Here is a 27722-nt window from a genome sequence, read left to right as displayed (position 1 = left end):
GTGTGCTTGCTCTGAAAGCAAACGATGCAGTATTCCTTCGCAAAATGTCCTGGTGTGTCACAATAGAAGCACTTCTTCTTCTGCTTTCTCTTGGAAGTGTCCTCCTCATTGGAGTCGTCTTTTTTGGACTTGCCCACCGTTAGGCTCGCCCTTTCCTTTGCCAGCGTAATCCTTTGCCAGCAATGCCTTGTCGTCTTTGTCGTCCTTGTCGTCTTTGTCATTGTTGTAGAGCTTCTCCCTAGCTTCTTCCTGTAGCAGTAATGGACCCAACTCCTCAAAAGTCAGGGGTTTGGTCCTCTGTCCTGTTGTCATAGTCGTAACAAAGCTTTTGAAACTCTGAGGTAGCCTCCTCAGTACCATCAAGGCCAGATGGTAGGAGTCCACCTTCTGACCAATTGATGCTAGCTGATCCCTCACCACCTTGACCTTCGTCAAGTGGCTATGTACCGAATCTCCCTCTTCCATATCAATTTTGTGGAGCTGATGCTGAAGAAGCAAGGTGTTGTCTGTCTCGTACAGATCCTTCACAGTGACCCACGCCTCTACTGATGTCTCGGCCATTTGGATATGAGGAAGCACAGAGTCGGCTGTAGTCCCTATGGTCAATGCCAGGGCATGGGCATCTTTGTCTTCCCAAGCTTCGAGCTCCTCTCTGTCTACTGCCATACCCCTGTCTATTCACCATGTCCTCCGGCTTCGCCTCCACTCCCGTTGTCAGTTTCCATAGCTTCCGAGCCACTAAATGACTCCGGATCTTCACCTTCCAGATCGGGTAGTTTGTCCCGTCCCAGTTTCCCAGACTCTCCAAAGTTAGGGATAGTGAAAGAAATAAAACTGGGGGAGGAGGAAGGGAGAGCAGGGGCTGAAGAGGCTGTAGAGGTCAACATCTCTGCTGCTAAACCACACATTAAAGTCAACCAAACTCAATCTTCAGTAGACCAGAACTTTGAACGCACATGACTGAACCTGAGTCACCCTCCTTCTCGCAAGGGCACTGTCCTCAAGTCATGGAAGTTGATTCCCAAGAGTGACCCAATAGAGGGTACGTACAACGGAAGACTGATAGAATTGCACAGAGCTCACACAGTGTGGTGTGGGGTGTGGAATCACAAACTTCTTAACTTAATGTGCATAGATGTGCAAGCCAGTAAATAGACAATGCTCAGAGACAAATATAGAAGCAACACTTTATATTTCCGTCTGTCCACAAAGTAGGACAGGATACAATACCAAAAGGTTCTCCTACTAAATGTCAAGCACTTCTAGATCTTTGAGCTCATGTGCTCCACCTCGAGCGTATGTAGACTCTTTGTCTAGAGTGTTCTTCTCCACCTTATTGTCTGTAAATCAGCCTAGGTGGACAGCACCTTGCTGAGCTAGGTCTGCAACTCTCCAGCCTCTATGTCCACCTGGATGTAGGCTCATAGGCTGCTGGTCTGCTGCTCCTTTTGCTCCCTGAAGTGCTGCTCCAGAAGATGTGTATGAGGGCCTGGAGGCCCTCTGTATATAGGGCATAAGCCCCTTGAATCAACCGACCTGGTAGGGGCCAGATCTGGCTGACCAGACTGTCCCTACCCACTCGACTTGCTGGTCTGTAAACCCCGACCAGTTGGGCAGCCCATTTGCTGCCCCATGCTGCCCCACCTTGCCACGTGGCCTTCAGCGACTGTCACATGTACTGCCTTGCCCCAGTCGGAGCCTATTGCAGGCCCATGGCCTGCCCAGTGCCCCTGCCTGGTAGCTGTTCCTGATCCGCCAATGTACGGCCTGCTTCCAGGGCCTGTTGCAGGCCAAGACCCACCCACAGCCCTGGCCATGCAGCCGTACTGCAGCCGTACAGGTCCACACCTGTCCCACCATGTTCAGGACCTGCTGCAGGCCATAACCCTGTGCACAAGCCTGCCCAAACAGGTTGCCATGCTGCGCCTCCAATTGCACCCATGCCAAGCGCTGGCCAAGGCTGCTGCGCAGGCTGGTGCTCAGCCGTGGTTGTGGTGTGAGTACTAAGGGAGAGAGAGTAGAGTGTGTGAGCAAGAGAGCAAGAGAGTAGGAGAGTGAGAGCTGAAAGCAATAGTTGCACTAGAAGAGTGTGATACAACTGAAGAGTGGGATAGGTTTTGTCTAAGTGACAAAACCTTATCCTTTACTAACCGTAGTTAGTGAACTGTGGTTAGGAGGAAAAACCTCTAAAATGAGGGAAAAGTGCCCCTAACCTACTTATTACATTACATTGGTCACTGCTAAATTATAACAATAATTCTAACACCCCCTTGCAGTGCCAATGTCATGTACAAGGAAATGATCAATCACCAAAAGGAGATAAGTTCAGGGCATTGCGAAATGCCTCAAACTTTTCACGTGGAAGTGCTTTGTTGAAAATGTCTGCAACATTGTCATGTGTTGACACATAGATCATACTGATCTCTCCTGCATGCCACTTCTCTCTGACGTAGTGATAGTGAACCTCAATGTGCTTCGTGCAAGCATGAAACACATGATTCTTTGCCACTGCAATAGCACTCTGACTATTAGTGAGAATTGGAGAAGGACCCTCCAATGAAAGATGGAGATCAGCAAATAAACGACGCAGCCAAACACATTCAACTGTCGCTGTGAAAGCTGCCCTATACTCAACTTCACATGAGGAGGTAGCCACTGTAGACTGTTTCTTGCTCAACCAAGAAATACAGGCTTTGCCCAAAAAGAAACAATTGCCACTTGTGGACTGCCTAGTGTCATAGTCTTCAGCCCAATCTGAGTCACTGTAGGCATGCATTTGCAAGTCACCCCCCCTGGGAAACATTAAGCCAAAAGACTTTGTACCTTGCAAGTAACGGAAGATGCGTTTTACAGCCTGCCAATGCATAGTCTTTGGGCTGTGCATATACATGCTCACCTGAGAAACTGAAAACTGAATATCAGGTCGTGTATTGCAGAGATAAATGAGGCATCCAACAGCTTGACTATAGAGTGTGACATCAATTGATTCACCTGCATCATGCATTGTAAGCTTCAGCCCCGGCTCCATGGGAGTAGCTATGGGCTTACAATCCTGCATGTTGAATTTGTCCAAGAGTTTTTGCACATACTTGGATTGAGACATAACGATGCCACTTTTCTCTTGAGTGAACTGGATCCCCAAATAAAAGTGTAGCAGCCCCAAATCTGACATGTCAAAAGTGGTCTCTGCAATTCAGCTTTAAAATCTGCAATATTATCCTCATTTGACCCTGTGAGCAGTAAGTCATCTACATAAAGAATGATGACTAAAATATCCCCCCCATCCTTCTTGATGTAGAGGGTGCTCTCAGTTGGACTATTGTGCAGCCCCTTGTTGGTCAGAAAGGCATGAATGTTGGCATACCATGCATGTGGGGCTTGTTTCAGCCCATACAAAGCTTTATTCAGCTTGCATACCTGAAGTGCATTTCCTGAAATTTTAAAGCCTACAAGTTTCCATTAAGGAAAGCTGTTTTAATGTCCAACTGATGAACATTCCATTCAAAATTTGCAGCCATGGCTATAACTAACCGGATGGTTGTCATTTTGGATGTAGGAGCAAATGTCTCCTCATAGTCTATGCCCTTTTTCTTAGCATATCCTTTTGCAACTAGCCTTGCCTTGTACCGATCAATGGACCCATTTGGCTTTCTTTTGACTTTGAAAACCCACCGTGTACCTATGGCATGTTTACCTAGTGGCAAATCCACAACTTCCCATGTCTGATTTTTCTGAATGGACTGCAATTCATCGTGCATGGCATTCATCCAATGCACATTATCCTGTGCTTCTTCAAATGTCTCAGGCTCCTCCTCATCAAGAAGAGTACCTGCATAAGTTGATTCAACTGAAAGAGCTCCCCCCCCATGCCTTACTGCACTACGAGTTCTGCCAGGTAATGGAGCATCAATTTTACTCTCCGTGAGAGTTTGTAATAGCCAATTTGGAATTGTTTTTGCTGCATGTATATCTGCGATTTCTTGCTGAACAACCTCTTCCACTGCTTGTGGAGGTGGTAAGACATCCTGTGGCTGAATCGGAGCATGTGGAGGTATCTGTAAATTGTTATTAGTAGGGGAACCCAAGGCAATGGGTAGTAATCCCTCAAAGACATCATCGGAAGAAGTAGGCATATCAAATTCAGCTTGAGTGTGAGCTGAATTTTCTCAAAATATAACATCTCTACTGACAATAATCTTGCGTGTGACAGGATTGTAGAGACGGTAGCCCTTGCTCTCTGCACTGTACCCAACAAAAATGCATTTGATTGCCTTATCAGACAACTTATGCCGAAACTCAACGGGCACATGAGCATATGCAAGGCATCCAAAAACACGAAAATTATCCACAGAAGGCTTTCTCCCTTTCCAAACTTCATAGGGAGTCTTGGTCTTCAAAGCTTTTGTGGGAGCCCGATTCAAAACATAATTGGCACACATGAGACCTTCAAGCCAAAATTTATGAGGCAATTTTTTGCTTTTTAGCATGCATCTATCCATCTCCATAAGAGTGGGATTTTTCCTCTTAGCTTTGCCATTTTGCTGAGGGGTTAGCCTCACTGTAAGCTGATGTGCAATGCCCTTGTCTTTCAAAAATGCATCAAAATCTGTAGACAAATACTCCCCTCCTCTATCTGTGCGTAATGTCTGTATCTTGAGTCCTGATTCATTCTCAACCATGGCTATAAAGTGTTTGAAAACCATAAACACTTCTGATTTGCGTTTCAGCCCATAAACCCAAGTGTAGTTGGAGTAGTCATCTATAAAAGTGACAAAGTAAAGATGACCACCCAATGATGGAGTCCTCATGGGACCACAGACATCACTATGAATAAGCTGTAATTTTCGAACAACTTTTACTGATCCATCCTTCTTGAAAGGAAATCTGTGCATTTTACCAAGAATGCACCCTTCAGAGGCATGTGGAGGAGGTGTTTCAAGAGGAGGCATTGGATCAACCATAGCATGTTTTTGAAGTGTCATCAAGCTGCCATAATGCATGTGTCCGTATCTGGCATGCCATAACTCTGCATTCTGCATAGCAACAGTAGGAGTGGAAACTGTAAGAGCATGTGCTAGTCTTTTCTCATACATGTCAAGCTGAAAAAGACCACGTAACAAAGTGCCAGACAATCTCAAGGCATAGTCATTTTCTCTGTCATGGACTGCACACTTGTCATCTTCAAAAATGACCTGAAATCCAGCTTTGTTAAGAGTGGACACTGAAAGTAGATTTTTTGTGATACCAGGCACATACAAGACATCAGAAATTTTGAATGTTGAGCCATCAATGGCTGTAAGTTCAACTTCTCCTGTACCACGAACTGAATAGGAGGAGTTGTTGGCACATGTGACCTTTTTACCAACGGGAGGTGGATGCAGAGATGTGAAAAGATACTTCCTGGAAGTGATATGCTGTGAGGCACCGCTATCAAAATACCATGTATTTAGTGTCTCATTGACACTGAAAGCCGATGTATCCTTGGAAGAATCATAACTGCATGTCAGAAAAGCATAAGAGTCATCATTACAAGTGGCTGTAATATCCGGAGCAGCCAACTGAGAGTCTGAAATGCAAGACAAGAAGGCATAGTCGTGTTCCACAAAGTTGGCTGTAGCTTCCTCATTGTCAGATGCATGAGGAGCTGAATCTGAAACAGCCATACCGGAGCTGTTTTTCTTTTCTTTTGCAAGCCTCTTCTTGCATTCTTCAATGTAATGACCTGGCTTTTTGCAATAATGACATATACCCTTCTTCTTGGGCTTACTTGCATCACCCTTAGCCTTTTGAGAAGGCTGTCCTGAACCACTGGAAGGCTGATTTGCTGATGTCTTTGCTTGTCCCTTTCCTGTAGGCTTGAATTTTGAAAGCATGGCATGTTCACCTGCTCGTGAAGCCATGTTTTTCCTAGTCTGCTCTTCCTGCAACAGAAGTCCTATCAACTCGTGAAAAGTAAGAGGATTTGCACCCCCCCTCAATGACAAATTTAGTGAGGTATGAAAGCTGAGATAAGACTCAGGAAGAGAATTGAGAGTAGTGGTAATCATCTCTGAATCAGGAATGATCTCATCAATATTCAGCAATTGCTCTCGTAAATCCTGTAGCTTTGTGAGGTGCACTGACATGGAGTCACCCTCTTCCATATGTGTATGAGACAATTCTCTTTTCAAAAAAGACACCTTTGCATCATTCCGAGCTGCATACATGCTCTCCAAAATATCCCACGCTGCCTTTGAGGTCTTACACGACCGGATATGCGGAATGATGAATCTTTGAGTCACCCTCTTCCATATGTGTATGAGACAATTCTCTTTTCAAAAAAGACACCCTGGCATCATTCTGAGTTGCATACATGCTCTCCAAAATATCCCACGCTGCCTTTGAGGTCTTACATGACCGGATATGCGGAATGATGAATCTTTTCACTGAAAGAGAAATACACGACAAAGCTAAAGCATCACGTGAATCCCATCTCTTTTGCTCTGGAGTAGTAGCTATAGCTGCACCAATAACTTGTCCTGCAGCTGTACCCTGTGCACGACCTCTGCCTCCTCCTTGCTGGGGAGGGGTATTAGGTGCCACATTTGCTGGCCGGATCTCATCCCCATTTACATAGTCCCACAAATTACGGGAAATCAGAATGTTGCGTACCATAAAACTCCAGAGGGAGTAGTTGGTACCATCCAGCTTATCCTCTTGTGAGAGACCACTGAACTAGAAATCATTTTGATTTTGCTGGGCCATGTCTTAGAAAGAAAATACAGCAAATGCAAATCTGAATTCCCTTGCTGGGAATGGAGTGCACAATTCCAAAAAAAAAATACAGCCAAACACTTGCTGAAGATGCAACTCAAATCTCTGTAATGTCTCTGTCAGAAATCTGCCAGAGCATCCAATCTCTCCCAAAACCTATCAAAAGTGCTTCAAAACACTTACAAAAAGGCAGTGTGAACTGGAACTTGCAAAATTGCTCTCCCAATACAAAAGCCCCAATTTGTGGCTTGAAATTGCAACCGGGAAGGGGCCAATGGTCTAAAAGCCCAAAAAATGCAAGAAATTGCAGTGCAAAACTAAAAGCCCCAAATTTTGAGTTGAAATTGAGTCAAATTTCACCCAAATAGTGAATCTCCTGCAAAAGCCTCAATTTCTTGGCCAATCTTTGCAATTTGCTTGCAATGTGTGCCAAAAATTTTACAAAAGCCCCAAAATTGTAGTGTGTCTGCAAATGATTCAGAAGTCCCAATTTCTCAGCAAACAGAGATACTCTTTGTTGAAGCTGGCGCATATTTGTACGGAGGCTGGTACAGTACGGTTGCTCAGTACGGTCGACCTGTATGGAGAGTACAGTCAGCTGTACAAAATTCGTATGCCTTGACGGTTGTATGGCGAATGTACGGACAAGTACTGTGTAGGAACTGCAGTACGGTGCATGTTTGTACGAAACGGGTAGTACGTCGCAGGTACGTACAGAACATGTAGTACGATGCAATAAACGATGGTACGACGGTAATCTCCAAAAATCCGTATGGAAGTTGTACGGACAGTCAGCGCATGACTGTACGGACGACGAGCAGAAAGAGCAGGGAGCAGGGTGGCTAGGCAGGGAGCTTGCGGGAGTTGGAGCTTGTGGGCAAGGAAGCTAAGAGCAGGGTCTTGCTGCTCTGATACCAAATGTGAGTACTAAGGGAGAGAGAGCAGAGTGTGTGAGCAAGAGAGCAAGAGAGTAGGAGAGTGAGAGCTGAAAGCAATAGTTGCAATAGAAGAGTGTGATACAACTGAAGAGTGGGATAGGTTTTGTCACACAAGAGAGCAAGAGAGTAGGAGAGTGAGAGCTGAAAGCAATAGTTGCAATAGAAGAGTGTGATACAACTGAAGAGTGGGATAGGTTTTGTCTAAGTGACAAAACCTTAGCCTTCACTAACCGTAGTTAGTGAACTAACTATGGTTAGGGGGAAAAACCTCTAAAATGAGGGAAAAGTGCCCCTAACCTACTTATTACATTACACTGGTCACTGCTAAATTATAACAATAATTCTAACATGTGGGAGCAGCATGGCGGGGGGGTGTACGGGCTAGATGGCTGATCGCGGGCCAGGTGCATGTCCCGAGATGATCAAGGGCAGGTCCTAGGCAGGTAGTACGGAGTAGGTACAGATCAAGGCAGACAGGTACGAATGGGTTGATGAGCTGGGAGTGGGTCTGTGAGAGAAAAGAAAGAAAGAAAGAAAGAAAGAAAAATATATTAATGTGTGCAAGAGGCCTCACGGGCCTATGAGACAAAGTGCAAATCCAAGAAGTACCTCATACAAGCCATTGAGGGCTGAAGCAAAGGGTTCACTAAGACCCTTGCTAAGAACTAAAGCTGAAAAACTGACTGAAAACAAAAGCTAAAACACTAACATGCTCAACTAGTGAACAAAATACTAGAGTAGCAGAGTAATAAGAGCGTGTCAAGCGCTCAGCTCTCTCTCTCTCTCTCTCTCTCTCTCTCTCTCTTCCCTTTCCCCTCTCAATCTCTCCCTCTCTTTCCTACCTCATTCTCTGTCTCCTACCCCCTCTCCTCCCTTCTTCCCCTATCTCTCTCTCCCTTCCGCTCCTCTATCTCCAAATCTGTCCTTATCCCCTTTTCTACATTGGTATCAGAGCTCCGCTCTCTGGTACCTTGCTTCCATTGGCTTTCACCCCGTGTTACAACAAAATCCAAGACGCCTACAACGCCCACAAGTACAACAACATACCAGGCTCATAGGTCAGTCGAGACCAGCTCATAGGCTGACGTCACGCAAGGCCAAACAACACCAGTAGCCTATCCACGCCTATCCACCCTTGTCAAGGGCCTGGGCACGCATGAATCTGACGTTCGCTTGAAGGCGTAGAAGAAGCCCACAAAACGTTTGGAGGCGTCAAACGGGTTTGCAATCAAACGGGTTCGCAGTCTTGCCATACGGTTTCCTAACGGTTGAATCCTTAGCCCAAACCAACAAGTTTCGTCAGTTCTCGTCGCCTCATGTCACCTCGCGTCGTGACCTTCCTCAGGCCGGCTCGCGTCGTGCACACCACGTGCACTACATTCTGTCAGACCTGCTCGCGTCGTGCATGCCGCCTCGTGTTGCCTCCTGACCGTTGACCTCACGGTGCCGCGCCTCGCCCACGCCGTTGCCGCGACGCTTCCTTTTCACCTTAGACCTTAGTCTGAGGTCTTGACTAAGGTAGGTCAGGTTGGGTTTAGTTAGTAGGTTGGTTAGGTTAGTTTAGGTTTGGTTAGGTCTAACTAGTTAGTGGGTTGGGTTACTTTGGTTAGGTTTAGTTAGTTTGGTTGGGTTCAGGTTCAGTTAGTTGGGCTAGGTTAGGTTACTGCTAACTAGGGTTAAATGGTCAAGTTAGGTTACCTTAGGTCAATGTCCTAACTGTCTTACCAGTCTTTAGGTTAGGAGTACTAGGTGATTTAGGGAAACCCCCCCCCCCCCCAAAAAAAAAAAAAAAAAAAGAAAAAGAAAAAGAAAGAAAAGAAGAAGAGAGAGGCAAAACCTCAGAAGTTTCCAGCCACTTTAAGGGGGTTTCCACAGCCCTATTTTAGCTTATTCAAACCCCGTTTCAAAGCTTCTTCAACGACCTTTCTTCCGAGCCTCTCCATCAATCTTTTTTGTGTTTCCACACACTAACTTAGGTGCTCATTACAGCCGGGATTTGCTACCCCATTTTCTCTTTGTCTACATTCGAGCTTATCTCTCCAGGGCCAGTCACCATGTTACCGAAGCGTGCCCCGTGTGATATATTGCATGAGAGTGATGAGGCTGCTCAATATGAGCAAGTGCCTACCACGGTGGTTGCATCCACTGGTGGTACGGAGGCTCCTTCCACTCAGCCTCTCTCTATTGCATCTCGGGAAGCGCAGGTAGCGCAGACAAGATGCCCTTTCCTCTATGCTCCAGGGTGCTTTCCGCCAGATAGGACAGGAGTTCAGCCAGCAGCTTACCACAGCCATGGCTATGCAGGATACCGCTCTTGCCCAGATGGAACAGCAGATTGGTCAGTGGATCACATCTGCCATTGCTATGCAAGATAAGGGTGAGCAGCCCTCACCCCGGCAAGGTTCCATAGATGAGCCTTCTTGCATTTATTTTGGAAGCTATATAGAGCTTTTAGACCTCCGAAAATCCTCCTTTCCATGCATGCATTCCATTTGTAGTTGTCGGTGAAATCCAGCCCTAAATATTTATATGAGGTAACTATTTCCAAGGGCTCCCCTCCAAATGTAACATCTACTTGTTTGTTACGTGTCGTGATGACCATTACCTTTGGCTTGTCTTTATTGACCTGCATTCCCGAGTGTTTATAAAACTCTCTTAGGGCATCCAGATGTCCTTGTAGGATCTCCTTGTTCTTTGTGAAGAATACCACATCATCTGTGTGTATAAGCATTAACTAAGCGTACCCTGTAATTTGCACACCTTCTTTGCTGTGTATTCTCATCCACTCTTCCAATTCATCGATAAAAAGTCCGAACAATGTCAGTGATAGGAGGCAGCCTTGTTTAACCCTTATGTCACTCCTAATCACAACTTTTCTCTTGGAGCATGATCCATCCACTACCGGCTGTGCTAACTCAGCTAGAACCTTCTTGTAGAGTTGGTACATGGCTTCTTTGAGTTCTTGAGGGACTTTAAGCTTTTCCAATCTTTCCCGTAGCCTCTGTCGCGGCACTATGTCAAAGGCTTTCTTGAAATCTATGAAACAGCAGTAGACAGCCTCTTTCGTACCCTTAACTCCTTAAGTTGCAGCCCGTATGGCAACCAAATGATCAACTGTAGAGTGCTTGGGGCGAAACCCTGCCTAGGATGGTGCCCTCACTCCTCCTTCCGACCATTTGCTGATTTTCTACTTAAAGATAGTGCCATATAACTTTGCCATTAGGCTGCTTACCATGATTGTCCGATAATTCTTTGCTATTGTGCTATCTCCCCCTTATGGATTGGCACAATTCTGCTTATCTGCCAATCTAGTGGAAACCCTTCCTCTAGAGACATGTTCATAAGCCTCGTAAGCATTTTCTTTGTTTTCTCCCCTCCCCATGTTAACATCTTTGCTACTAGCCCTTGTGTGTCTGGAGCTTTCCCATTACTCCCCATGTCTTCTTCAGTTATGACTCCATCTATTGCTTTGACAGTATAGTTGTGGTTGATCTTTTCTTCCCCTTCTTTTGTAGAGGCTTTTGACAAATCGTATCATGTCTTCCCATTGTGCTTTCCTCTCTTGGGGTTTGTTGCCATGTAGTTTCTGAAAAAACTTTTTGGAATTTTGTTTCAGCTCCTCAAAACCCTCGAGCTGTTTGCTCTTGAGATATATCCTCTTTTTGTGTCTTACTATCTGTCTATATGCTCGAGCTTTGTCTTCCTTCTCTGTTGCATTTGCTGTTTTCCAGGCTCTATTTGCGTCCTTGCAGTCCTGGTCGTACCAATGATTACATGCCATCCCTGCACTTCTCCCCTTGCTTTTAGAGAAGCATTTTTGTGGTGTTGACAGCAGCATATCTGTTATGTATTTGCTCATTTCTTGGCATGTTGAGGGCATTGGCCTTTGTGCCATCGCCGCCTCGATCTCCTTTTCATAAATATGTGCTTTTTTGTAGTCTATTCTTAGCATGGGATGTGTAATTATTTTCCGTTTTTTTCCCACAGCATTGCTTGTTCTCTTAATGCCTATAAACATTGCTCTGTGGTCCGACTCGAGAGACTCATCCTCAATCTTAATGTACTCAATCGTGTGTTTTGCATGTGAGTTTGTGACCACATAATCTACTACACTTGAACCTTGAGCTGTTTTGCATGTGTCCTCCTGTGTTTGAAAGTTTGTTGTGCCATTGCAAGAGAGAGAGAGAGAGAGAGAGAGAGAGAGAGAGAGAGAGAGAGTATTTATTGACCATAGTATTGTGGTTGTGCAGTTAGACTTGGAGAAAGCGATGATGGATTGCTTGTATGCAAAGTGTGAGTCATTCTCAAGAGACATTGATGGAAATATTCTTTCAAATTTCTGTCCTAAGTCTGCATGTACAATAGCGAGGACAAATTGCTTATAGTTTTTTTTGGACAATGGAGCCGGCTTTTGCATAGAAGTGAGTGAGAAGAGAAAAAAATTCTATATATGTAGATGCTAAATACAATGTCTTGTGGGTACTGTCCATACAGCTATAGGTGGCTCTTTTATTTCAGCAAATTGTTGTCTTATTTTTGTTTTTCTTTTCTACTTATAATTTGAGCTTATGTCTCCAATGCCCCCCCCCCCAAAAAAAAAACCCCTTTCCTTGTCCATCCCTTCAGGTGGGATTTATTTTGGGAGATATTATTTGACCCTAGAAGGAGGACAGACCATTCCATTTTCTAACAGATTCTTTTATCCACAAAACTGTAGACCTTAGAATATCTCAAACCGATTCTAAATATGTCCATCATATATGAAATGCTGTAGACTATCTCATCAACATTAGAATATCAAGGTTTTGGATCATGTCATTCATAAAAACCCAATCCTCTTATCAAAATATCATAAAGCAATCAAATCATTCGTGAAAATAGAATCTTTTAGGTTGAAGACAGTGATTTGTATACAGTCAATGTGTTGATGACTTGTGGCATGCTTTTAGCCTTGAAATACATCTTTTAACTCGCTTGAAAGCTTCTATTTATGGACAATATCCTTCCCTTTGCAACATGGTTGTACATGTCTATAGGTTCATAGCATTCAAGGCGTGTTAGGAGGTGCTAGCTTCGAAAAAAGGTTAATTTGAAATTTAAAACAACTGAGAAGGGGAAGAAAAATATTCACATCAGATGTAGAAAAGCATACGACATACATAGATGACTTGCAGCATCTACAGATAGAAATGGCCATTAAGGCAAAGAAAGCCTTAGAGAATCTAATAACAGGGGGCTGAGAATGAAGGGAGGGCTCTGAAAGGGCAATGAGAGAGCGCTAAGAGATTGAGAGAGAAGGTTTGAAGAGGGCAAGGGGTGAGAGAGGGATGAAAGAGGGCAAGGGGTTGAGAGAGGGCTGAGAGAGGTTCGAGGCTTAGAAGGATATGTTCAAAGCCATGTGGAACGAGTTGCATTGGTGTCAGTTAAATTTTCAGAGTTTTTAAAAAAGGTGTCTGATGGAAGCACCTTATGATTAGGTGCGTTCTATAAGGGATGGAACTCTTAGAACGGCACCTTAGGATAAGGTGCGAGCTTTGAATCAACCATGCTTTACAAAGGCTTATTTGATGGTGCAGGATTGGGGTCTCCTTTTTTGCTCTTCAAAGGTTTATTTTTGATGGCTATGGTGTAAAGTATTGTCCAATTGTTTTGTGTTTGCAATAGAAAAGATATCATTTATAGATGTGTTGTTTTGACTTGTTTGTCCACAGTATTTTGTTGTTTGTAATAGGAAGATATCATTTATAGATGTGTTTCTTTGACTTGTTTGTCCATGGTATTTTGTTGATAATGACCGTAGACTATGTCATCTTGTTGATGTATCATTGGATGGTGATTATCATCCAATGTGGTTTCTCTGGTAATAAGTTGTCGATATAAAGCTGGATGGTTTGTTGTTACTCAGTGCATGCTTGTTGTGGTTAAAGAGACTGTTTTGTTAATGACATTGATAAAGTTTTGTTTGCCCTTTCTTCCTTTTTATTATGGAACTGAATTAATCAAATCTTTGTCCTCAGGTACTCCCTGTATCACAGATTGCGTTATGGCAGAACTGGAAAAATTGGGTGAAAAATACCGTGTGGCTCTTAGGTACCCTTCCTATTTGCAAGTTTTATATAGTGTGGGTGAAACAATATTGAATATATATAGGCACTCACTCAAGTCTTCACATGATATGTCATCTCTCTCTTTCTGTGTGTGTGTGTGTGTCTCACACACACACACACACACACACACACACACACACATACACACACACACACACGCACGCATGCAAAGAGAAAGAAAGAAAGAAAGTTTATTAAACTTTTCGGAAGACCAATGGGTCTATGAGACTTTAAGAAACCTGATACAATAAGCTGAAAGGGTGGAGCTACTAAAATGAGCATCGTCACCCATACTAGATGCTAAATGCTACATAGTCCTAGAAGTATCAATATGACATAGTCACAACAGCAACATAATCTACATCATCAACATCATCATGTCACATCAAGTCCTTTGCCAAGTCTGGCCTGATACTTCTGATATTGGAGCTCTAGAAGAGAGGTCATGGTTGACCCAAAGCCTGGTGAGGCTGTGGTGGTATAAGATCATAAGATAGAGGGCTGACTGCTATCTATGGATGCGGTCCGGCGTGGTCTCCTGGCAACCCATCCTCCGCATGGTGCCCTCCAAAAAGGTCACTTGACCTGTCATAAGCCTTCTTGAAATCCAAGAGAAGGACAGCAGTAGTATGAGACTCCTCTGAGCCCAATCCATTGCCTCCCAAAAGGTGAAGATGTTGTCTAGGATGCTGTGCTTTTGGACATCATGCATATGTCAGCAAGATGGGGTCATAGTTGCGAAGTGAAGACTTTAGCTAAAGCCTAATATCTTGTAGGTGGTGAAGGGTGATTGGGCGCCACTGCAGAATGTCTGATTGGTCTCTGCCTTAAAGAATCAAACAAATCTTGCCACGGCTGAGTGACTAGGGGAGTAGTCCGGACTCTTGGAAGGCCGACCGTAGGGGAGCTTGAATGCATTCTCAAAAGCACCTAAAGAAGGATAGCGTTGGCCGTCCTTGCTCGAGCACTTCTATAGTGGGAGGGCCTTGAGGGCGTCCAAGAGCTTATTGAGCATGAGGTAAAGTGTCTCATTCTCTATCAATACATTTGCTCTCAAAATGTAGTGTCTTATCTTCCCTCATCTATGAACTGGGCATCCACCTGCCTGCTATAGCCATGGGGCAGAGGATTGTTCCCAAATTAACTCTCGGATTGCAAAAGAATCTGCAGGGAATCCATCTGCGATTGATACACATGTTGATAGAATGAAATTGGGCATCTCAAGAATCTCTTGATGGTTTGAGCGAATTCGGCTGCTCTCATCACGTAGCTGTTGAAGCTAGGTCTTTGCTAAGTGCGGGCCAGTGGTCTGGAAAATTGCATGGTCATCCTATCCCCTTGATGGACCTAGTGTGCTCTGGAAGAGTGATAGGAGAACTCTGTCTTGCGGATCTCTATGGCCTATAGATGAAGCTCATATCTATCTGCAAGCCACTGAGAGGGTATCCTAAGTTGAGGCCAAACCTCATCTCTGTGCTCTCTCCTGCTCTTGAAGAGAGTGTCGTCTGTAAAGTGAAACTACTCCTAGCTGGTGCATCTTGCTTGCGCAAGAACAGCCGTCTATTGCTAAATCTCTGCTATGGCTTGTTGGACCTCCTCCTTTTGTAGCAATGCATCAGGAATCCGCATCCCTTTTGGGGGAGTCCAAAACAGAGGCTCCCCAAGTCAAAAAAACCGGGAAATGATCTAACATTGTCTTCCTTATCAAAACATTAGCCTCAAACATCAGACGATGGTGCCGTCTCCTCCTGGGTGGAGGCCCGTGGATCTGGTCTCAAGTAGTAGGGGGTTTGTATTTCAGTAGCCCAGGTGTTGTCAAGAAGAAGCAATGAGCACCATAGACTAAAAGATCTTGGTCTATTAGCCTTCAGCTTGTGTGTATTATAAGAACCAAGCTACCTTGCTATTTTATAGATAGTCAAGGTTATCCATACCCCTCAATGTGGATGAGGATTTTGCCTTTCCACCAATCATAGCTCCTCTCTCCTTAGCACTATACCAAGGTATGTTTTGATGGTAGAGGTTTTCAACATGAGAGACTGGACAGATTTTACAAAGAGGCATACCATGTGAAGTGTTTACAAGTTGTCTTTTTTATTGTTGTTTCTAGCAAGGGCCATACAAAGAGGCATTGCCACGTGAAGTGTTTACAATGGCTTTTTTGTTGTTCTTTGTGATAATGCCATCGATAGCGGAGGAGAGGGCGACAATAACAGATCTAAGACATGCTTCAGATACACAAGGTCTCCGAATTGACTCGGATGACCTTCTACATTGCAAATCACCTTATAACAATCTGGAATCTCAAGAAACACAAGCTCTTGATCTTAAGGCTGTTGTGCACTCTCACGCACACAGGGAACTAGAGGGGTCTAGTTCACTTCTATATACATAGCATGAGTAAAAAAAGATGGGAAAAAAAAAGAATACATAAAACAAGCCAAGGATCCCAATTGTGTGTAGATCCCAAGTAGATAGACCCTGCTTAGAGTATGTCAATGTGTGATCTGAGTTATACATGAGCTTAATTGAAGTCAAGAAGTCTCGCTGTTTGTATATCTCTTTTGTTCCAAGGTAAGTTTTTCAGTTTGCAATGGCTTGGCAAACTACAATTATGGCTTGGATTTTCTTGTGGTATCGATGTTGATCAAATGCCTCAACATATGTACCTTGTATTGAATATTAACTTGTACCTCAACACATGTACCTCATCTGTACCTCAACACATTGTATCAGGTTTCTGTACATTACTGAGAGATTAGGTACATTCACTCATCTGGATGTTTCCTGGATGCATCAATCAGCTGCTTGCAACATCAACTTCTGGATGTGGCAAATTTTAAGTGTGTCTTGCTTTAGCATGTGCAAATTATGTCAAACTTTCAAATGGTTACCACAAGACTTCAGCGATGTCATGGATCTTGTACTGTAGGGTTGCGAAGGATCCAAGGTTTGAGCAGCTTCCATGCACACATAAAGGAACATACGCTGATGACTGTCTTGTTGAAAGGGTGACCCAAGTAAGCATGTCTATTTACCAGATTGTGGACTATGAACAGTCCATAAAAACAGTTCGCTATGTGGTTAGGCTTCTCAACTTTCATGCTTCTAAAAAAGAGAAGGAGTTATGCTCACACAATGTAACTTTCTTCCAGCATAAATGCTATATTGTGGCTACGTGTGATAGGGATTTGAAGCGTCGTATTCGGAAGGTAAGCTGTCTCCGACTTTCAATCTCATGTTGCATGGTTTTTTGTTGCAGATCACTTTGTGGTCAGTGCTAGTCTTTTCTCCAGCTTTGTAAACTTTGAAGAATATTCTGTGAACCTTATGTAGCACAAAAGAACAGATGTAAACCTATGCTGTAGAGACGGGCATTGGACCCAGGCTTCCAGAAACTGGAACACATGCACTGGACCATCGAGACTTATAAATGGGGCAAGGGGGGATTTCAATATAGTTAAGTGCTGTTTCGCACTGAAAATACAATCCATATGGCTTTTATAATTCAAGTGGAAGGAAGCTGTCTTTTTTAGTCAAGTCAGGTGTCCCTCCCTGTTCAGTCTAATAAAAGAAGCTGATATTTTATGTGAAGACTAAAGCAGGCTTCCAAGATAGCTCAAGCTTTGGCACGGTAGGAAATATTGAAGCATCTGCGAAAGATATTGTGACGGAGGTTGATATGTTGAAATCTATATTGTCATGCGCTAGTGGGAGTCCATCCAGTGTGATATATCTGAATTATCATGGGCATTTTGTTGAAAGGGACTACTTCTCAGAGCTACAGTTGTGACGAGAAATCTATTAAGCTATTGAGTTGATGCCTTGGTCTATCTTTAGAGATTAATTGTTGTGACCTTCAAAGATGGTTCCTCAAGGCATGAGTGACCCATGCATGATTCTTAGTCAATGAGTGATATAGTTCAGGAAGTGGATGCGGGTCTATAATGCTCACTTTAATCATGGTTTCAATAAGGTTTCATTTGTTTGTTGTTATCATGGTATATGATTTCACTTCACTAATTGTACTTCAATACATTGAAGTTTGATGTGACTTCCCTTCAGTCTCCTTAACAATTAGAGCTTTCAGCTCTATCAACAGAATTTAATCCTCATCCATGCTCTCTCTCTCTCTCTCTCTCTCTCTCTCTCTCTCTCTCTCTCCTCCGTTAGCCCTCCACTCCACCTCTGTCAGCCCCCACTCCACCTCCATTAGCCCTCCGTCAGCCCACTCCACCTTGCTAGCCCTTTGCTAGCTCCCTGTCAGCCCCCGCTAGCCCTCCATCAGCCTCCGCTCCACCCTCGCTCATCCTCTTTTATAGCAGCAGCAGCGGTTTGAGGAGCAGCTCGCCTTCTTTTCACACAACCCCAGGCTGGGCTGAACCCCTAGCCCAGCTTAGGGGTTAGCTTCAACAAAGGGGTTTTCTCAGATTGATGCAGGCCAATATGGAGTTTCCCAAGACGAAGTTGTTTGTCCCTACCCCGACCAGCAAGCCTTCGTACTCCTCTGTTGCAGCAACACCTAGCCCCTATGCATTGACATTCAAAAGAAGGATTGGATTGGATCACAAGAACAAATCTACTACCCACATCATGAAATTAGAGAGCTCATGCTTATGGTTGCAGCTCTTGGAAGAAAAGTGAAGGAGATGGAGAGCAATATTCTAATAGATATCATTCTTCGAGAGAGTTTTCTGACTGAACGATGGTATTTTTACGTGTTTCCAAGAAATCTAAATGCCTAAGTACTGGTAAGGTTAAGCAGTTATCGTGGTTTGTTTCGGATTAAAAAAAGAATTGGACAGTTTGCATATGAACTAATTGCCTCCTAATGTAAGAGTTCATCTAGTTTTCCATGTCAGTAGACTAAAAGAACCACTGGGTGCTGAGGATCAGTTGGTTACTCCTCAATAACTTATAGAGGTTGAAGACTTAACCTTTGTACTGCATGAGCCTAAAAGTACTCTTCGATTTCCCTGAACGTTAAGTCAGAAATAGGACAATCACGGAATCTGAGATTAAATGAAAGGATCATGTTGAGGAGGATTCTACATGGGAGACATTGACTACCCTTCAAAGAGAGTTTTTTGGCTTTCTTATGAACTCATGAGTGAGTTGTGCTTTTGGGGAAGGAATCTATCCTCATGACTCTTGTGAATTGAACTGCACTTCAAGAGGGGATTCTTGTGTTTTCTTAGATCTTAGACTTTCTCAATCTACCGTAGGATTAGAGGTTAATATTTATGATAAACGTGAACAACCTGAATACAGTGGTTTCAGACATTATAAAAATGCCTCACATTGTCTCAAACATTTCTGATTTGGCGAAATATGGAGTCATTTCTTCCCAATTCCATAGATTTTCCCTCCTTTGTACAACTAAGGAGTCTTTTATCACTCAATGTAGTAATTTGATCACTTTACTAATACACAAGAGGTATAATCCAAGAAAAATAATGAAACAAGTACGCACAATCTTAGATATGAAGTCTTTTATCTATTGTGTATCAGCCTTCGGAATGTTTAGAATGATTGAACATAATCTAAAAACAAAAAGCGGGGAGCTCAATAGCCCGTTTTTCTTTTAGTTTCAAAAAAGAGTTTGATTGAGTATGCATGTGCTTTCTAAATTAGTGTTAGAAACATTGTGTGAGGGAGAGACAAAGAGATAGGCTAGCGAGTGGAGAAGTGATACTCAAACGAAGACACAGTGAAGGCTTTCATTCATTCGTCAAGTATGACATGACAAGTGAAGTACAAGCCTTACATAGGGTACACACTCACATGCTTACACCAAGTGCATATGGGATAAGTCCCATAGTGACACGTGGCCCTCACACATGATTCGCACACATGAACTAGTACTAGAATTCCTAGTACTACACACCAACACATCACACTAACATACTCTTTGGCTGTGATATCTCCAACACCCCCCTTTAGAGCAAAGAGTGTGAGACCCAACACTCAAAGAGTAGACCGATCCCCCCTCCACCACAATACTGCAAAGAGAAGTCCAACTATCCAACACCTCCCATGTGATAGTGACTTCTCAGTCAGCTTGTGACTGGCAAGGGCAAACCATCACTCATCACCCCCATTACTCTAAATTGGGTGGTCAATACCATCAAACCAAAGTAAAAGACAATACATTCATTTTTGGGGGACAACCCAGGGCAGAGTACCTCTTATTGACTCTAAATACATTCTGTTTAGATGGACAACTCAAGGTTGAGAACCTTTATTGACTCAACACAAACACGCATAGCATAGGGGACCTAGAAAGCCCTGTCGTAGGGGTCCTCGTCCTCAAGAGAGGCCGTGAACCTCTGCTGTAGCTGCATGGATCTCCTCAGGGGGCTCTTTAGGTTCAGCTTGTTCTTCAACAAGGAGATTAGCATGGTGCTTCTCTTGTTCCTGTTCCTTCTTCTTGAAGCAGTGAGCTTCAATGTGTCCTTTCCTCTTGCAAAACCTGCAATTCTTGTTGGTCTTCCATTTGCTTGTAGAAGCAAATCCTTGATCACCAGGAGAGGCAAGAGAGGCTGCCTTATTGTGACGGTCCTTCTCAATGAGTAGTGCCACAATATCATCAAACGTGATAGTGGCACAATATCATCAAACGTGATAGTGGCAAGGCGAAGGACTTAAAGAGTTTTCTCAAAGTGAGAAATTCCATACATAGGACAGCCATCTTATCTTCGTCATTTGGCGCGCTTTTCAAACTTGATAGTTGTTGAACAAGAGATTGAAACCGTGCGAGATGATCACTCGACTCATCAGTTTTCGTGGTTGCAACAGTCACATATTGGCTACCTGGTTACTGGACCCCTCTTCGTTCCTTTGGGGATAGTGACGCCAATAATGACCTTTCTGACCACATTGGGTACACGTACGGGATGCCTTGAGAGCTTCTCATTCCCCAGCTATCAACTGCTTTTTTTCTCTTTGATCAGCTATCAAAGCCTTAGGCTGACTTTCGTAGGTACGATTGACAAAGCGCTCCTCCTGGTCAAGCACCATGGGGACCAGTTCCTCCCACATCAACTCATTCACCCTACCACTGGTGATCAGGGATGAATTGAAGGCTTCGTACTGAGACAATAATTGGGATAGTAGAGTAATGGCCATGTTCGCTGATGAGATCTGCTTCCCTGCCTGGAGGATCTCTGGCTGAAGTTCTTGTAACTTGTTGATGTGTTCCTGCATCGATGAAGATTTCTTGGGATCCAACAACCTCATCTGGACCTCCAGTGAGACCCTCTTCATGGGAGAGGTTCGGTTATACATGGACGCCAAATGCTCCCATTTACTTTTGGCCATTGTCATGTGCTTCACGTGATTAATCACCTGAGGACTACAGTTAAGAAAGATAAATGATCTTACCCTGTCATTAACATGGTCCCACAGCTGGGACAAACTGTCGGCCTCCTTCCAAGCCAGGATGCCAAGGTCTTTTGCCAGTGGATCTGGTCGGGTAACACCTATCAAGACGAAATCTGCCATGTATGACTGTAACATAGATTCCATCATCACCCGCCAAACGCTGTAATTGAGTCCATCTAACTGCCGGTCAATCGGGAACGTGAGCAACACTGGATTCTAGTTTTGTTCTCTGCCATCTCTGACAAAGTCGCCATGTCGGAGTGAAGAAGATGGAAAGAGAAGGTGGATGGGATGGAAGGGATTTGAGGGTTGAAGAAAGGAGAAGGCGGAAGAAGAGGATGAAGGGGCTGACAGCCCAATGTACCTTCACACCTCGCTACAAAAAAGAGGTTATGAAGGACGGTGTGTCTAGTCCTGATACAAAAAATATGTGTCTACCTCCAGATGATACAAAAAAGAAGGGGGGGCCACCAAAAATGGGGCAGAGGGGGGAGATACAATATATATGTGCAGGTGGTGATCGTCATAGACCAATCATAGAGGGGCCGTAAAATGGGAGGCCGAAAAAAACCCTGCGATAGATGATTGGCCTTTGACGTCACGCGGCCTAGTCGAGCTCGATCGTTGGGGGCGGCGGGTGGCCCTGTGGATGAGGACAACGGTAACCCCGGTGGGGCGGGCAGAGAGCAGAGGAGAAAAGAAATAAAGAAAGAAATATTAACCTCTGCAGGAGGCCTCGCGGGGACGAGGTACGGAATCAAGTAACTCATACAAACCACTGTGGGCCGGGCCAAAGGGCTCACTAAGGCCCTTGCTGAGTACTAAAATGCTATACTAGTATAAAATAGCAAAAAGTTAGCAAAATAGCACGAGGGTGGTATGAAAATATCAAGTGCTCAGAGCTAGTCCCAAGTGCATGAACCGGCTCCACGTATCTAGGCTCCATGGTGGCTCTCTGATGAGATGCAAAGAGCTCACGTATCTGCATCTGTCGGGCTGTCTCCCATGGTGGTGGAGGGCGTGGTCTCCTCGATCTCTAAATCCGATGGGCTCTGTCAAGGGTGACGCCTCGCCTCGGTCGATCTCCCCTGAGGAGAGCTGAAATAGGTCGAACCTTGATCGTGTGTGCTCTGGTCGCTTGTTGTGTCGTGTATGATCTCTGTGTCCCTTGTCCAATAGCGCTGTGTCAGCTTTCTCCATCGATCAGTATATCTCTCATGTCGGCTAGCTCCTCTACCGCACAGTGCCCTGGAGCTGAGTCAAATGCATAGAAATCCGTGACTTGTCTCTGCGCTCGGTCTACCTGAGTACCCTGTGGTGCGGTGGTCCCATCCCGCTGCTCTCTGATATGTTGTAGTAGCATCTTTTTGTGTCGTCACATCTCCATCAGGTAGAGCCCAATATAGACTTGGTCCTGGAAGTAGATCAGTCGTGAGAGTGGGCCAAAGCCGTGCTCCTCTTGAAAAAGCTAGTGGTAGCGCCCTCGGATCTCATAGTAGGATGGGCAGACACATAGGAAGTGCTCCTTTGTCTTGACCGCCCCCATCGTGCACAACCTGTAAGTCTGTTGCTCTCTGGGTATGCCTGCAGCTCTCCTTGCCTCAATCCTCAGCTGATGGGACGATACCCGCGTCTGTTCGATGGCAATCCTCAGCGCGTGTGAGACTCCTTTGTCCTTGAGATACTGAGGTCTGATGTCGAGCCCATCCTTTGATACTCTTAGAAAATGGTCATAGTAGAGCTGGGTCTTGGTGGGGAGCTCCTGGTCCCCCCCCCCCAAAGTGCGAGATGTGTGGAGCTGAAGGAGATCTAACCGTATGATGCGGTTAATCTCATCCCGTCGGATCAACTCAGGCGGTGCATCCATGCTATATCGAAATGGGGGAAGCCGATCCATCTAAGTGACTGGCAAACCATGCGGTGATGCATGCATACCATGCTGTACCTACCCCTCTCTGCTAGTCATATGCCTTGGAAGTCTCTTACGAGGTAGGTCCCAAACTCTATGGAGGAATGTCACTGTCTGAAAAATGGCATCAACCTGGGGAGGGGTCATGGCAAACTCTGTCTGTACTATCTGATGGGGGACCGAGGGCTTACTCCGAATCATCCTAGAGCCCATAATCACCTGTAGTTGCTCAAATCTTTTCCATTTTGTTGCTAAAAGATCACACCCCCAAAAAGGTGCCGCATACATGGCAGTCGACCTCACTAGAGTGTCGAAAAGCCAACACTTTGTTGGTGGATCCTGGAAGTGCGCCTGGAAGCACTGTCGCTGTAGTCGGGCCAAAGCACCGTGCCCTCGTGTGAGGCGTGCTCTGGCTGAGTGGGTCATCGTGAAAACTGGCCCTATGAAAAGTGCACCCAAATATGTATAGGACTGCACAATCTCCACTGGCTGACTCTGGTATGTAAAGCTATGTCAGTGAAGCACTGTGTCAGAGGTGTTGAAGATCATGACCTTGGTCTTCCTAAGGTCCATCAGGTCTCTCTTTGCAGAACACCTCTAGGGCATCTAGATGTCTCTGTAGTTCCTCTGCCGAAGATGACAAGAGGACTATGTCATCCGTGTATAGTAGAATCTGTATCATCAAGTCAGCTAGTGGTGCTCTCCCTCGCCTCCTAGACGGTCTATGAAAGATTTAATCTCATCAATATAGAGCCCGAAGAGAGTCGGTGAGAGAGGGCATCCCTGCTTTACCCCGATCGTGCTCTTAATCCAGTCTGATAGGCCTCCTGGGACACGAACTCTCCCTTTGATGGACTCGTATAGGCTCACCACTCCCCAGATCAGAACCTCTGGAATTTGCATATCCTGTAGTCTCCTGATCATGCGGGATCGCAGGACAGTGTCGAAGGCCTTCCGAAAGTCTACAAAACAAGCGTAGACTTTCTGGCGTCTCGACCTTGCCTCCTCAATGATAGTCCTCAGGGTGAAGATGTGGTCTAGTGTGGAGTGCTGTCTCCAGAAACCTGCTTGCCCATGTGCCTGTGTATGGCTGCTGATCTCCCTCTCCAGTATCAATCCATAGATCTTGGCCAGCGTGTGGCCAATCATGAGAGTGCGATAGTTCCCAGTATCCATGGGGTTGCTTGCCTTGTGTATCGGTACTATGGTGGTGGTACTCCATGAGGGTGGGAAGCCGTGACATGGCGTGGTTGAACATCTGCGCTAGGACCGGAGCAAAAACCTCCTGTCCATGATCGAAATGCCCGGTTGGTAGCCCCTCATGGTCCTGTGCTCTCCGGTTATGAAGCCGGCTGAGTGCAGCCTGCACATTTTTGCAGTGAACAAGTGGCAAGTGGTGGGCTTGGGCATAGTGGACATATCAGGTGGTACCTGCATCCGAACATCATAAAGAGAGCATGAATAAGTGTGCCAAACACCTGGGTCTGTGATGAGGATAGGTGGCTTCCCCTCCGATAGAAGCCCCCAGCCAATGGTGGGATTCCCTCCTCGAAATGAGCTTGATCACCTTGTCTGTTCTGTGGGTGAGGAAGGCCTGTCGTTGACGGCGTGTCAGTCGTCGTGAGATCCGTTGTGCCTCGGGTGATGTCAAGTGGCCAAGGGCTCGCTCACGTGTGAGGTGAGCTCTCATCTCTTTGGACTCATCATCATACCAAGGATTCTGTGGCATCTTCCCTAGTGAGGCACGTGCAGATCGAGTCGTTGGGAAAGACCTGATGGTTGCGTCCATGACCACTGTGGCAAGGGTGTTTGAGGCGTGGGCGAGGTCTACATCATCTCCAAGTACTAGGGCTGGAAGTCCTTGCGCCAGGTTGCTCACATAGATGGGGTCCAGGGCACGATCAAAGTGAACCTGTACATGAGTGGGTGTGGGGGGGACCCTCCCTGTGACTGGCATAGTGGTAGAGAGACAAAAGGCTAAGTACGAGTGATCAGCACCAAGTGGGGGTGGGGGCACACTAAAGTCGTATGTCCGTGAGGTAAAGGCCAAGGGACCCAATACGTAGTCCACGGTGCTTGTCCCTCCGCCATGCGGGAAACAAGTGAGAGACCACCAGATGATGGCCATCCCTGTAGACCATTGTAAATAATCAAATCATGGACAGCCCCTAGCTCAAGTAGATGTCATCCATACTCTTTCACCTGTGGTGCATCTGCAGAGTGTCTCACTATCCCGAGCTCAGCTGCATCTAGTTCTGGTACTATGAGGGAATCCGATGCGAAGTCCAGCAGGCCCACCTAGTTGTTCCGAATGCATGCATTGAAGTCACCAAGGAGAAAGATGTCCCCTTGCCTAGAGAATTCAGTGATATCATCCTGAATTGACTTAGATGGGCTGTGCCCCTTTGTGTTGACCTCACGTGCATAGGATGAAGTAATCGGGGGGGACATTGTTAGAATTATTATTATATTCTAGCAGTGACCAATCTAATGTAATAAGTAGGTTAGGGACACTTTTCCCTCTTTAGAGGTTTTTCCCCCTAACCACAATTAGTTCACTAACTATGGTTAGTGAAGGATAAGGTTTTGTCACTTAGACAAAACCTTTCCCTCTTCTTGTATTCAGTCACTTCATCTATTGCAAACTTACGTTTAGCTCTCTTGCTCTCTCTCTCTCCTATTTCCTACATTTGGTATCAGAGCAGCAAGACCCTGCTCAATAGCGCTCCCGTGAGCAGTCCGTACACTGCAGTACAGCACCGTACATGTGTTGTCTTCTGAACAGCGCTGTTTGGTATAGGTACCTGTGCCGTACCTTCGCTGTACGAGCGTCGTACAACTGGCAGCAGGCTGCCGTACTGTTGACCGTACACATGCATCAGTCCGTACACATGATTTCTTGCGATGTCCGTACTGCTCCCGATAGTTCTTCCGTACGTACCTGCAACAGCTCCTCTATCAACGCGTATTAGGCTGTACAACAGTACGGTCATCCGTACTGTTCTGATCAACCGTACCTATGATGACATTAGGACCGTACAGCTCTCGTTAGCTATCCGTACAGCCGTACAGTCCGTACTGTACGGGCTGTTCTAGTCGTTCTGTAAAAGGGTGCCTTGGTAATTTGGAGAGTTCTCATTGCAGGTGAATCTTGCAGGTGTTTTTTTCTTTTGTTTGGTATTTGTGCAGTGAGCCATTGTTTGGCTGTGGATTCAAGCAGGTGCATTTTGGGATTGAGGGTGTGCTCATTTGCACACATAGGCAGTAGAATTTGGTTCTTTTTGCAGATAAATTGCAAATTGGGGCTTTTAGTCAATTTGCCCCTTTTTTGTTGCAATTTCTTGTAAAAATTTGGGGCTTTTTGCTTTTCACAGCAATTTCTTCCATTTATGCAATTTGGCAGTGTACAAGCATTTTGGGACTGTTGCAGGCAATTTTCGACTCATTTTGAGTGACAGTGCAGACATTGGCAAATTTTGTAGTGTTTTTTGGCAGTTTTGGAGAGCATTTGTAGGATAATTGAAGTGCATTCTGAGCCTTTGACAGGCTGTGACAGTATTTGTCACTGTGGGCAGATTTTTCTTTGCAGATTTTACTTGTGCATTTTATATCCTAGGAAGGGATTTCACTTGGTCAGTCTTGTAGAATCCCGTAGGATAGAATAGATGCATCTTGCAAGAGGTGTGAGAGCACAATGAAAGCAATATGTTGTTCTCTATTATGGATTGTGAGAGAGATGACTCTCTCTTATAAGAATACCTTCCCTACATAAGTGGCAATCAGCCCCTACATCAGTGGTAATCAATCCCTACATCAGTGGGATTGCCTTTGTCTTACATCATCACTTAGGTCACACACTAGACACATCATAGCACTTGATGTGCCTTTACAACACACACAAACACACATGTGACTCCCCTAGATGCACACATGCACCATAGAGCAAGCCCTTGATCATACTTATCCCAACATACCCCCCCTTAAGGGGTTGCCTCTTGCAGTGTCAAGGATACATCTAGTCTCATAGTTTCTCATGCCATCTCATGGTGGTCAAGGATAAATCTATGGCTAGGATCTCATGCTAGCAAGGGTTCCCAAGGGTGTGAGGTTCACAGAAATGGGATAGATAAAACACACATCACATGGTCTACATCATATGGTGACCAGAGGTGATTTATATAACATATTCTTTTTGGAGTACTACTCCAGGCAGAGAACCTCAAAATTAGACCAAGTGATGGTAAACAAAAAAGTGCTTAAAAAGCATAGTCTTCATAGGAGGCCTCATCTTGTGGAGGCACATCAACTGAAAGTAGATTGGTAGTTTGTGGCTTTGGAGTTGCTTCCTTTTTGGTTTTACAATACTTTTCATGGTGATTGTTTTTGCCACAATGTTTGCAAGGATTGATCTTGAAGCAATCTTTTGAGAGGTGATTAGTCTTCCCACAATGTCTGCAAGGTGAAAACTTGCCCTTTTGAGTTTTTATGGCAAAGGCTGTGTCATTGCCTCTCCGGAGTTCCATGTGCCTTTCTTCTTCTTGAAGAGCAGTAATAAGACCTTCAAGAGTAGGATTAGGAAGATTTTTCAAAGTGGTAACAACATGATCATAATCTTCAGGCATACTTTTGAGC

The 27722-nt window shown here is 44.9% G+C and overlaps 1 protein-coding gene across 4 annotated transcripts in view; it reads left to right on the top strand.

The window, feature by feature from the left end:
- Positions 1–27722, top strand: part of LOC147904304 (PIN domain-like family protein) — a 67497-nt gene that overhangs the window by 5757 nt on the left and 34018 nt on the right. For all 4 annotated transcript variants that reach the window (XM_087393984.1, XM_087393989.1, XM_087393997.1 and 1 more), the window contains exons 4-7: positions 11942–11984; positions 13709–13781; positions 16731–16818; positions 16954–17010. In XM_087393984.1, the coding sequence (XP_087250110.1) occupies positions 11942–11984; positions 13709–13781; positions 16731–16818; positions 16954–17010 (261 nt within the window). The remainder of the gene's footprint in view (positions 1–11941; positions 11985–13708; positions 13782–16730; positions 16819–16953; positions 17011–27722) is intronic.

This window comes from Dipteris shenzhenensis, chromosome 2 (genome assembly GCF_047967505.1).
Source record: "Dipteris shenzhenensis isolate YYH24624 ecotype China chromosome 2, Dip_SZ_1.0, whole genome shotgun sequence".
NCBI classification, from domain to species: Eukaryota; Viridiplantae; Streptophyta; class Polypodiopsida; order Gleicheniales; family Dipteridaceae; genus Dipteris; species Dipteris shenzhenensis.
Note: the sequence above shows the minus strand (reverse complement) of the source record. Positions and strands in the feature narration are given on the sequence as shown.